Raw genomic sequence first — 12,453 nt, 5'->3', positions numbered from 1 at the left:
ACTGAGGGAAGGGAACCGGATCCGCCCCTGTTTGACATTCCGATCTCGGTCAGTGAGTGAGGAGGGGACAGTTCCTGGAAGAGGTTTCCCTTCCCTTCCTTCTTTGACCCACACAGGAATATAGAAGGGTAGCAAGCCAGCCTGGTGCACCATGAAACAGGGTGGGGGGGGTAGGCAGTTCTAGGAAAGCAATTCCTAGGAAGCGGTGAACCCGGCTCTCCTCCTGGGGTGAGAGGAGGGGGCTAGCTGGGGCTGGGCACAAAACAGGACACAGGGACAAGCAGCGTGTGAGCGATGAGGCGGAGTGGAAGCCCTGAGGGGGAGCACGGAGAAGAAGGAGAAGATGACAGATGGAAGGTGGCTGGGGATAAAGAACCAGCCGTGCTGCAAGGCGGCGCGCATCAACTGCCCCTGTTTAAAAGAAATAGCCCGCCGCACCTGAGTTTGGTCCCTGGGTATCCTTTAGGGAGGCAAGATGTGGTCTAGAAAAAGACACTTAAATGAATGAATGAATGAATGAATGCCGAATAATGGAGGATATATCCTGCCCCCCTCCCCCGCTTCAGACAGGCAGCTGAGCTTGCTCTCTCCGCTACCGCTGCACCCCTGGGGTAACTTGAAGGGAAGGGCTTTTCACATCCAGAGAAGGGTGGTTTGCTGTTCTTCCTTTGATTAAGACGATCCTTCTAGGATCCAGGAGGAAATACATGCATGGAGTTGGATGGCGTTCTGTTTGCAGCTTTAAACATCGTCTCTCTCTATATCTATATATTACTATAGTGTACACACACACACTCACACTAGAAGGAAAACTGTAGAGATAAGAGTAAGGGGAAACCCATTTGCGGGGTAACCCCGCTAAGTTGGCAAAGAGGCACCTTTTAACATGTTGATTCTCTTTATTGAGCAGGGAGAGAGTAATCTATTTATCAGAATAGGAGGTAACTATCAATTTAAGATGAGCCGCCGCCGCTGCCACCACCACCGCGCTGCTGGGCTGGGCCGCCCCCGCCACTGAGTCCCGCTGCTCCGCCTGGGCCTGCCATGGCCGAGTGCCACCGCTCCACCCGGGCCAAACAGGCAAAGACAGACCAAAACCCAAGTCAAAAACAAGTAAGAGGCACAAAAAAACCCCACAAAACAACAAGGACAAACAAAAAAAAACCCCAGCCCATATACTTGAAACACCTACCCCCACAAAAAAAAACCTCCAAAAACAACAACCACTGATATACATAAAGAACTGCAAAAACAGAAAGAATACACATGGGAGGGGGGGAAAACAACTGAACAACCAGCCAGATTCACACAACACAACTCCAAAAAGTAAGAAAACTACCGCACAGAAGCTCTGTGCGGGTTCAGCTAGTTGCTTTCTAATCCATCTGTCCCACATTTCTTTGCATACATGCTTCACCGATTACAACTAATTCTACAACAAAGAAAAGCCAGCTACTACTTAACTGGTTATCCTTACCCTCCAGTACTTTGAGCATACTACCAAAAGAGATCTTTGGGTAAATGCACAGAAAGAAATGCTTTGGCAGTTCTGACAGTAGATTGGTTTAGATTCCTCTTCAAAGACTGGTTCTGTATCCTGAAAAGAAAAAAGAGAGAGAAGTGGTAGTTTAATGTTATTTACTCATGAAATCATTTCCAGCAGTGGAGACTTGATTCAGGGAAGCCCAATATGTTAAAGGCTACATGTATTCCAGCGTGTTAAGGGCAGCATATAATCAGATATTATAATTTGGTACCAAGTTCAGAATTCTGCCTCCAGAATCTCAGCTTGCATTTAGACACACACGTGCCAAAAGTTATTTGTTAAAAGCAAACTTCTCACAGTTTGGCTAGAAGGCAAAGTTGAAGGAACAAAATTACAAGTAGGTTATAAATCTTCAAATATATTTTAGCTTTGTTCCCCCCTTCTGTAAAATTTGACTTGAAAAGGAGGAATTAAATATATTTTTAAGACCCGTCATTAGTCTTGCTTATTTACTATTTCAACCACTTTAAGAGGAATCCTGACCATATTTTGAAGGCTCAAACCTTAACAGCACCTACTTTAATTATTTAACAAGCGAATTCTAGACATAGGTAGCACATTATGCACTAGATCATCTCTATTTCCATAAACCAAAAGTAACTAATCGACATAATAAGCATGCCATAGCAAAAAGCTTTTAGGCCATCAAGCTTTAAGAATACTGCCTCTGCATATTCTGTCTACATTGGAACAGCATATCCAACAGAACAGAAGAGCCATTTATAAAAAGAAGTCTATAACAGAGGCACGTTAACTAGTGTGTCCCCCACCCCTCCATTACCTGCATATGGCTAACTTCTGAAGTTACTATCCATACTTTGAGAATGCCCGTCACTGACACTGCTACAACAGTATCCTCTGGAGAGAGAAAAAGATACAAAAACTACACTTATATACAAAAAGTCTGCAGTCAAAGTTATTTATTTAAGGCAGTTACAAATTATTATTATTATTATTAATTCAATTTCTATACCGCCCTTCCAAAAATGGCTCAGGGCGGTTTACACAGAGAAATAATAAATAAATAAGAGAAATAATAATAAAATAAATAATAAATAAATAATTATGTATCCATATTATATTGAAAAAGCTGGTAGAGACCTACCCTAAGAAACAGATTCTAGTATTCATCTTGCATCATATTAATGAATGAAAAGCTTAGAGAAGCATACATAGGGTTCTCTCATTTATGGAAACAACCTGGATAGGTAGGTTAGGCAAAGAGGCAGTCTCAAGACTGCCCAGTGAATTCCATACCAAAGGGAGCGATCTGAAAAGCTTTCCCATATTATAGACCTAACACTCTAGCCACTTGGACCTTCTTCTCTTTTCCAGTTCTGTTGTTTTAAAACAGTTTAATACATTGGCTCTGGCAGACTTGACCATGTAGACTGCCACCTCGCTTTCCTGTCTTCATCAGCTATGCAGCTGGGTGAGAGACAGGAAAGTGAGGCTGCACCAACACTGGAAAGACACAGGAAGGGGTGGAGCCCTTCCTAAGCGAGTAGCCACAAGAAAGCTGAGTGACCTAGTATCCAACAGACACCTGGAAGCATGCTCCTGGCATACATTCCCCAAGAGGCCCATGACCTGTTTGCTCAGTAAGACAAGATAAAGCTGTACAGGAGCAGGAAGGACAGGATTATAAAGAGCTGAACCAAACAGAAAATACAATGACCAGCACCACAGGCCTAGGATGCAAGGAAGCTGTGACTGGCATTGTAATATGTTCTCGTAAGGACTCATGCCAGGGCTCATCTAAATACAACTGTCAGGTGGAATTTTCCCCTCCATGCTACTCTTCCCAAATACCCCAGGTACAAGACCACATGAACCCAATACTGGTGTGAACCAAGCGACACACGGAGTTGCCAGCAATAATTCCCATGACTGACTTGCCCCATCAGACCTATATCTGGGAGATAATTAGGAGGATTCACAAGAACATGGAGACATGTGTGCAAAAGCATCAGCTTCCATTTGTGAACCATCCTTATAGGTCACCCAAAGCCTGAATAAACTGAACAAAATTAGGAGAAACTCACCAGCTCTTTCACAAACAGAATACACACTTAATCACCCAAAGCCTTGGCTCACTGGAGAAATTCCCTCATCCTCAGAATTGTGAAGGCCTGGTGGGGGAAAACTCCCACCCACGAGTGGGCGGCTGTTTTTTAACTTTTCGCTCTCCAAGCCATCACATCTCTACCTCTCATTCACTTGAAAAGCAGGGTGTAGGACTGGTCATAGGACAAAGTATCATCATAATTACATTATTCCTTATATTCCTAGAACTACATTATTCCTTATTGTTCCCAGAAACTTCCTGAAAAATAAGCATCAAAAGTAACCCCAATAACTAACCTTGTGTTCTGTGAGATCGAATAATGCTCATGGAGCTGATCCAATCGGGAGAAATCTTTGACACCAAGGAATAAAGAACTTCAAGGCTGGTAGCATCCACAACAAGAATTTCTGGGTAATGGCCATGACACAGGAGCCTGCCTTCACGCTGCGTTCCAATTGTGAACTGATAGAACTAGATTAAGAGAGAATTTGATGTTAACAGAGTTTTTGCAAATTAGTACTCTAATTTGTATTTGGTTCACTGTGCCAGATTCGCTTAAAATCAACACTATACCTCAATGTAGTCTAGAAGCTATATGCTTTTTTGCAATTAGTACTGCTGAGTTTAGGGATGTGTACAAAACCGGTTTGCCCGGTTTGGTTCGAATTCGAACCAGGTTCAAACTAGGAGGGGATGGTTCGCTTTTGGTTTTGCTCGAACCTCACCTTGGTTCGAACCGTTTTGAACTGGTTCGGACATCCAAAAATTGGTAGGATGGTAGCTGGCACCCAGGGGTACCTGCCACCCAAACCCCAAAGCAATCGGACACTCGTACGATTTTTTATGAATTTTTTAAAATTTATTTTTATTTTTTTCTCATAGGGTATAATGGGACTCGAACCAGCCCATTATTCCTTATTGTGGAGCACCCATGGGTACAAACAACCATACAAACCCCGAAGGAATCGGACACCCCTATGATTTTTTATGAATATTTGAAATATTTTTAATTATTTTTCTCATAGGTTATGACCAGCACCAGCCCAAATCTCCTGTTGTGGAGCACCTAGGGACACAAAAGTGGGGTGGGTGGTAGACAACCAGGGGTGCCTACTATCCACAAAGTTCCAAGGCAATCGGACACTCCTCTGATTATTGGTGAATTTTAAAACTATTTTGTAATTTCTCATAGAGAATAATGAGGATTGCAGCAAATGTATAGCTTCACGTCGGGGAGACAGGGGTGTCCAAGAGCAGAGTGTGGTGGGTGGTAGTGCCCAAGGGGGGCCAGCTAGCTATCAGAACAAACAAAACCCAGTACCCCATGGGTTAGCAACCCATGGAGGTGGTTGGCACCCTCGCTCTGGGCCACCCCAGCACCCCCCAAGTGCAGTTATGGGGCTGCTGAAACCTTCATTCTTCCCTATGGAGAAAAACCTTAAAGCCACTTGTGGGGTGCTGCGGTGGCCCAGAGTGTGTGGTGGTCTAGTGCAAAGAGGGTGTCAACCACCCCCATGGGTTGCTAACCCATGGGGTACTGGGTTTTGTTGTTTTTGAAGTGTTCTGAGTGTAGATTCTTTGGTAGCATATAAGATTTTCAATGACAAACCATGAATCCACTCTCATCTGCTAACCTTAAAGACACATAAACTTCAAAAATCACTTAAAAATCAGCCCTTTGCCCAATTCCTTTCAAATAATTCTGATAGCTTCCTGACCCCCCTTGGGTACTATTACCCACAACACTTTGCTTTAGGCCACCCCTTTGCCCCCGACATGAAGCTATACATTTGCTGACTCCTCCATGCTTCTTTATGGAGAAAAACCTTAAAGACGCATAAACTTCAAAAATCACTTAAAAATCAGCCCTTTGCCCAATTCCTTTCAAATAATTCTGATAGCTTCCTTGCCCACCCTAGGAACTTCCACCCACCACACTCTGCTCTAGGACACCCCTTTCCCCCCCAATGTGAAGCTATACATTTGCTGCAATCCTTATTATTCTCTATGAGGAATTAAAATATAGTTTAAAAATTCACCAATAATCAGAAGAGTGTCCAATTGCCTTGGGGTTTTGTGGGTGGTAGGCACCCCTGTCTGTCTACCACCCACCCCGCTTTTGTGCCCCTAGGTGCTCCACAATAGGGGATATGGGCTGGTTCTGGTCCCATTATACTCTATGAGAAAAATAATTAAAAATATTTCAAATATTCATAAAAAATAATAGGACTGTCCGATTGCTTCAGGGTTTGGGTGGTTGTTGGCACCCCTGGGTGCTCCACAATAAGGTATAATGGCCTGGTTAGAGTCCCATTATACTCTATGAGAAAAAAATAAAAATAAATTTCAAAAATTCATAAAAAATCATACGAGTGTCCGATTGCTTTGGGGTTTGGGTGGCAGGTATCCCTGGATGCCAGCTACCATCCTACCAATTTTTGGATGTCCAAACCAGTTCAAACCACTTTGAACCGGTCTGAATTGAACCACCCCCTGGTTCGGTTCGAATTCGAACCTGCAGCTCAAACCTGATGACTGGTTCGGTTCAAATTCGAACCTTCGAACCACCCTGGTTCAAATTCGAACCGGTTTGCACATCCCTAGCTATGTTTTCAGTTCTTGTATTTATATTACGTCCTCCAAAACTCAGAATCCCTGCCATACTGGAAATTAGATCACCAACATGAATTGTGTATTCTTTTAATTTTGTAGTTTCAGGAATATTGACAATTTTTGCCATATGCAATCACATATTGGATAAAAGGGGATTATAAAACTAGAACTATTAAGTCACCATAGAAACTCCTTGGCTGACTTCACTAGGAAGCCAGAGGTTGCAAGTTCGAATACCTGCTGGTATGTTTCCTAGACTATGGTAGACACCTATATCGGGCAGCAGTGATAGAGGAAGATGCTGAAAGGCATCATCTCATACTGTGCAGGGGGAGGCAATGGCAAACCCCTCCTGTATTCTACCAAAGACAACCACAGGGCTCTGTGGTCACCCTACACCGACTCAACGGCACACTTTACCTTTACACATAGGCTGACCTCTAAGACAGAAACACCAGCTCCTCTTAGGTTTCTCAGAATGTAATTGCAGTAAACGCATTATTGCTAATTCTTCCCAAATATTCAGCACATTTTCAGCTTGAGTATAATTCAACACAGAAAACTGATCTAGCAGCTCTGTATGAAATGGGAAGCTCAGAAGAGTACATAACTAGTTACTGCAAAGATTATTAATGAGACTAACAGTTATAGTTAAGTCTAAAATAGATAGTTTATCCTATATGCCAAAAACTAGTTACCTGTATGCCAGTGTGTGTGCAGGCTAATTTAGTAAATTCAATACATCTTCCATCATTCACATCCCAGAGGCACATCTCCCTAGACAACACAAAGACCAATTAACTGATCACCCTCCTACATTTATTGAACTCAGGATCTCTCTGTTTATTTGCAGACTTCCTTCTGTAAGGGGAGAGATAACAAATGCTCATGGATGGTTGTTGATCTCCTACACACAGAGAGATCCTGGGAGTAAGTATTGTCAAAACAGGCCCTGCAATACTACCCAGAATTTTGTTTCAATCTCTTAGGATATCCCGTTAAACAATCCATCAGGGGGCATTTTAAAAAGAGAGGGTGCACACTTACCCACTTTCAGATGCACTCACTATGTACTGTTTCTCACTTGAAGCACTGGCTTTGGACAAACAAGTAACTGAAGCTGTATGACCAAACAAGAGAGCTCTAGGATTTATCTAGAATCAGAAAAAAAGAGAGGATATGCAGATAGCCAATTAACGAGGAGGTGTCAGAATAATTTAACACAAGCACTAAATAAAAGACTACCAAAGCAATATGTTTTCACCATTATTAACAAGTAGATAAGATTGTAAACTTTTCTATGAAACAACTCATTTATATTATCTCGGAAAATGAAAGCATATATAGGAGGTGAGATTTTTTTAAAAATTACTATTGCATTGAAAGTCACCTTAAATTATTTCATTTACAGTTAAAATAGCAGAAGAGATCCATCGACACGTAGCATCTCCATTCCCCCGTTCAGATGCAATATCAAACCATGGTTTCCTAGCAAACAATGGCTTGCGACCGAACACAAGAAAGGGAATTGCAGAATATGAAGCCAAGGGGCATATGAGCCTTTTGCATGTTGTGCCAAATCCATTTGAACTGAGCTAGAGTCCTGAATAGATTGCTAGCTATTGAGGGGGGTGGGTGGGGACAACTTAATGTCAAAGCTGACCCATCTGCAGAAGCAACTCTGAGACAAATGGAGAGCAAGAGCAAAGGCGTAGCAAAGATCATCATCAGGCGAGTGAGGATTTTGCTGTGCATTAAATTTTTACCAATGTAATTACTTGCTTTAGTTTATTTACCTTGTTAATTATTGCTTGCTCGATGTTTTTGAACTTATTTAGAAATGGGCCAGATTCCACTTAGAATATAAGCTGTTCCCAGTAAAGTTGTTTTTTGTAATTGGCTGATGATGATTTCTGTGGCTCCTATGGTGTTGAGGTGCTCTTCAAGATGTTTTGGAATTGCACCCAGGGCACCAATTACTACTGGGATTATTTTGGTCTTCTTCTGACACAGCCTTTCAATTCCAATTTGTAGATCTTTATATTTTGTTATTTTATCTATTTCTTTTTCTTCTATTCTGCTATCCCCTGGTATTACTATGTCGATTATTTTAACTTGTTTTTCTTTCTTCTCAACTACAGTTATATCTGGTGTATTGTGTGGCAGATGTTTGTCTGTTTGTAGTCGGAAGTCCCATAATATTTTTGCATCTTCATTTTCTACCACTTTTTAAATTTTATGGCCCCACCAATTTTTGGCTACAGGTAGCTTGTATTTTTTGCAGATGTTCCAGTGTATCATCCCTGCTACCTTGTCATGCCTTTGTTTGTAGTCAGTCTGTGCGATCTTTTTACAACAGCTGATAAGGTGGTCCACTGTTCAATCTGCTTCTTTACAAAGGCAGCACTTGCTGTTTGTGGTTGATTTGTCTACTTTTGCTCTTATTGCATTTGTTCTTAGTGCAGCCAGTATTAAACCCTCTGTTTCTTTCTTCAAGTTGCCATTCTTAAGCCATTGCCAGGTCTTGGTGATGTCTGATTTTCCACTTATATTGTGCAAATATTGACCATGCAATATTTTTAATATTATTATTATTATTATTATTATTATTATTAACATTTTATATCCCGCTCTTCCTCCAAGGAGCCGAGAGCGGTGTACCACATACTTAGGTTTCTCCTCACAACAACCCTGTCAAGTAGGTTGGGCTGAGAGAGACGTGACTGGCCCAGAGTCACCCAGCAAGTCTCATGGCTGAATGGGGATTTGAACTCGGGTCTCCCTGGTCCTTGTCCAGCACTCTAACCACTACACCACGCTACGCTGGCCCCTATGACAAGGCCTTTTTATTTCACAGACCCTCACACTGTACACACCCTTCATAAAACTATGTTTTCAAACATTTTACTTACCACAGTCAAATATTACTTTGACATGTTGGTGTTTTTTATTTAGATATAGAGTCCACCTTACCATAAAAGCTCGGCAGTAAAAAGACAACACAACACCAAATATATTCAATCAAGTGCAAGTTTTTAATCAGTTTAATTGTAGATCAACTAAAGCTTTCTCCTATGAGTCATTTAAGGGGGTCTATTTTAATCAGTGAGCTCAGCATTAAAGAGCACGCTTTATTAGGCTATTTGGCTTTAGTGGCTAAAAAGGGAGTGAACACCACATGCAACAGTTTTTTAAGTGACAACTGTAAACATACACCAATATTTCAAATGAGACAGATATTGTAAGGCTTTGGTAACATACAAAGCTTTATTAATTGACTAAATTGGTAAGGAGGAAGATGGTCTAAAATTAGCTCTACTATTAAACTGTCACTGACATTTCCCTATAGTTTACCAACTTAACTTTGAAGGCCCACCCAACTGATAGGTTACAATAACACTTCCAAAGACTGCTTAACTGGAAGTAAACCAATGAGAATCTCTCGCTTTTTGCTCCCTTGGTGGTAAAGTTGACACAAAGATGGTGTCATCAAGACAGTGTTCTTGGCCCTCTGAGATCATAATGGGATGCATGGAACGAGGCAGCCACTAAGACAGGGTTAGGCAACCTTAGTTCTCAAGATGTTGTTGAGCTATAACTCCCATCATCCACAGCCACAATAAACCATCGATGGGGTGATGCGAGTTGTAGTTCAACATTTGCAGCATCAAGGTTACCTACACCTGTGCTAAGGTGTGTTGTAGATAAACCACTTAGCAGTAGGGCCTGGCTGAACTACACGTCATGTTGAGCTCATTGGATCCTTCTATGTTCAAATACAACTGCAAAGGGACCCAATACAGAAACTGCAGTGCTGTGGAGCATTCTCATTGCTCCATTTTAGAACTGAAAACCACTTCCAAAGTGGTCATTTACTGCAACTAGCTGGGGGAGGGGGGTGCCGATTTTCAACACGCAAGTGGTGAAGGGGGAAAGTGTTAATGCCCTACACTTCAATCCCAAGTTGGATCCTCCCACCACCATGGCTGTATCTGAGCTTTAAAAAAAGAAAAGAACCACTTCGTGTTCACTTCCTGGTTTAAGTCTGTCTGTTTACAATGGGTCTGTGTCACATGTAGAGACTGTAGGAGGTTGAAGCAATTTCTCAAGAGACAATAAGCAGCAGTACTTGCACTGGCTAAAGCCGAGAAGCCCTGAATCAGCTTTAATTATTCCTAGCAAACAGCACACACACAGGCAATTCCTCTGTTGCCTGCTATTTATAATTCCAAATCAATATCCTCTCTCCTGCTCCTTCAAGTAACAGCTTGTGGCCAGTGGGCTGCTTATCGACACGACCAATCCATAGTTTAGAGTTTTACTTCTTTTTTTTTTTTTAAACACCAACACCCTGCTTTACAATTTATGAAAGCTGATGCTTCTTATCTCATGTCTGAAAGAGGTGAAGGGGCATTCTTTGCGGTTGCACTTGGTTGGAGGCTGTGCTCTGCATGCCAAGAGATCCAGGAGGTCAGACTGTGCACCTTTCCCTCCCTCAGAAAACACGAGGACACGGCCTCAATACTCAGTCTTGTGTTGCTGCTTTCACTCCAGGATTGCCTGGCACTTCGGAGTTTTACAGCTACTTGTTTCCAAAACAGTTCACTACTTAAAACTGGCATCTGTGGCTCAAAATGGAATGGATTAGTGGAGTCCTGAAGTTCCATTGGCTGTATCAGCGGCCAGTCGCCTTGTCTAGTATCAGACAGAGGAGATGACCAATAGAAAAATAAAATTTATTTATAAGGTGTTGAGATTTCACAGAGCAGATAGCCCCTGCTAACCAAGCAAAGAGGCACCTTTTAAAGCGGTGATTCTCTTATCCTTCTCTCAAGATCTTTTTTACTGTGTAGATTAAAAGGAAAAATATAAAAGCTGCCGGCGTGGTGTAGTGGTTAGAGTGTTGCTAGGACCAGGGAGATCTGAGTTCAAATCCCCATTCAGCCATGATACGTGCTGGGTGACTCTGGGCCAGTCACTTCTCTCTCAGCCTACCCTATCTCACAGGGTTGTTGTGAGAAGAAACTTAGCTATGTACACCACTCTGGGCCCCTTGTAGGAAGAGCGGAATATAAATGTAAAAACAATAACAATACATTCTCTTGTTTTTACATTTATATTCCGCTCTTCCTCCAAGGAGCCCAGAGTGGTGTACATAGCTAAGTTTCTTCTCACAACAACCCTGTGAGGTAGGTTAGGCTCAGAAATAAGCCTAGAGCCACCCAGCAAGTTTCATGGTTGAGCCAGGATTTGAACCTGGGCCTCCCCAGTCCTAGTCTAACCACTGCACCACCCTGGCTCATACTTAGCAGGAGGAAAGCTGCTCTCCCTATTCAACCTCAGCACAGCACCCCTCTACTACCACCACAAATATTTATATACTGTGCTTCAACAAGTTCACAAAGCGGTTTACAAAGAAAAATACATAAATAAGATGGTCCCCTGTTGCCAAAGGGCTCACAGTCTAAAAAGAAACACAAGGCAAACACCAGCAACAGCCACTGGGGGGATGCTATGCTGGGGTTGGATATGGCCAGTTGGTCTCTTCCAGCTAAATTTAAGAGAATCACCAGTTTAAAAGGTGTCTCTTTGCTCAGTTAGCATGGGGGAACAACCTCTAGTGGTTGTTGCTGGTGTGTACCTTATATTTATTTTTAGATTGTGGAACTAATCTGTTCCTGTTCCAATAGGAAACCACTTACTTATTTTTCTATGTAAACTGCTTTGAGAACTTTTGTTGCAAAGTCATATATAAATATTTGTAGCAGTAGTATCTACGTCTATTAACTAACAACCTCCTCCTCTCTACCTCCCTGGGAAGAGCTCAAGAGACACCATCACCACCACAAGACTTGAAATTGAACTCTTTTTGTTTGATTATTTTTAAGATTGTGAAACCTTTGGGGATAAGGCGATTTTAAAAATGCTGGCTGATACTTAAGTTTAGTCAGGGTAAGTCCCACTGAAATTAAAAGGACGTTAAGCATGCCTAACTCGTCCTTTTAATTTCAGCCAAACCACTTCTAGTAAATTTAATCAAAATGTCAGTCACTGGAATAGAGAGGGATATAAATCAAACTAACTAACAATCCAGACACCAGGTAAGTTATACAGCTTCTTGCAACCATCTATATGCAGACAACTGGCTTTAAAGACAAAACCCACAGATACAAACATAAAAGAAAACAAAGAGCAAGTGCTAGATAAAGGAGGTCTGAGCTGCTAT

At 42.0% G+C, this 12,453-nt stretch overlaps 1 protein-coding gene across 9 annotated transcripts in view; it reads right to left on the bottom strand.

Moving 5' to 3' along the window:
• The window catches only part of WDR7 (WD repeat domain 7), a 316,220-nt gene that overhangs the window by 261,828 nt on the left and 41,939 nt on the right, over positions 1 to 12,453 (bottom strand). For all 9 annotated transcript variants that reach the window (XM_053295511.1, XM_053295512.1, XM_053295510.1 and 6 more), the window contains exons 3-7: positions 7,275 to 7,381; positions 6,926 to 7,004; positions 3,911 to 4,085; positions 2,328 to 2,404; positions 1,478 to 1,597 (exon numbers count right to left, since the gene is read on the bottom strand). In XM_053295511.1, the coding sequence (XP_053151486.1) occupies positions 1,478 to 1,597; positions 2,328 to 2,404; positions 3,911 to 4,085; positions 6,926 to 7,004; positions 7,275 to 7,381 (558 nt within the window). The remainder of the gene's footprint in view (positions 1 to 1,477; positions 1,598 to 2,327; positions 2,405 to 3,910; positions 4,086 to 6,925; positions 7,005 to 7,274; positions 7,382 to 12,453) is intronic.

The sequence above is a fragment of the Hemicordylus capensis genome, chromosome 2, assembly GCF_027244095.1.
Source record: "Hemicordylus capensis ecotype Gifberg chromosome 2, rHemCap1.1.pri, whole genome shotgun sequence".
NCBI classification, from domain to species: domain Eukaryota; kingdom Metazoa; phylum Chordata; class Lepidosauria; order Squamata; family Cordylidae; genus Hemicordylus; species Hemicordylus capensis.
This window is presented reverse-complemented; position numbering and strand designations above follow the sequence as displayed.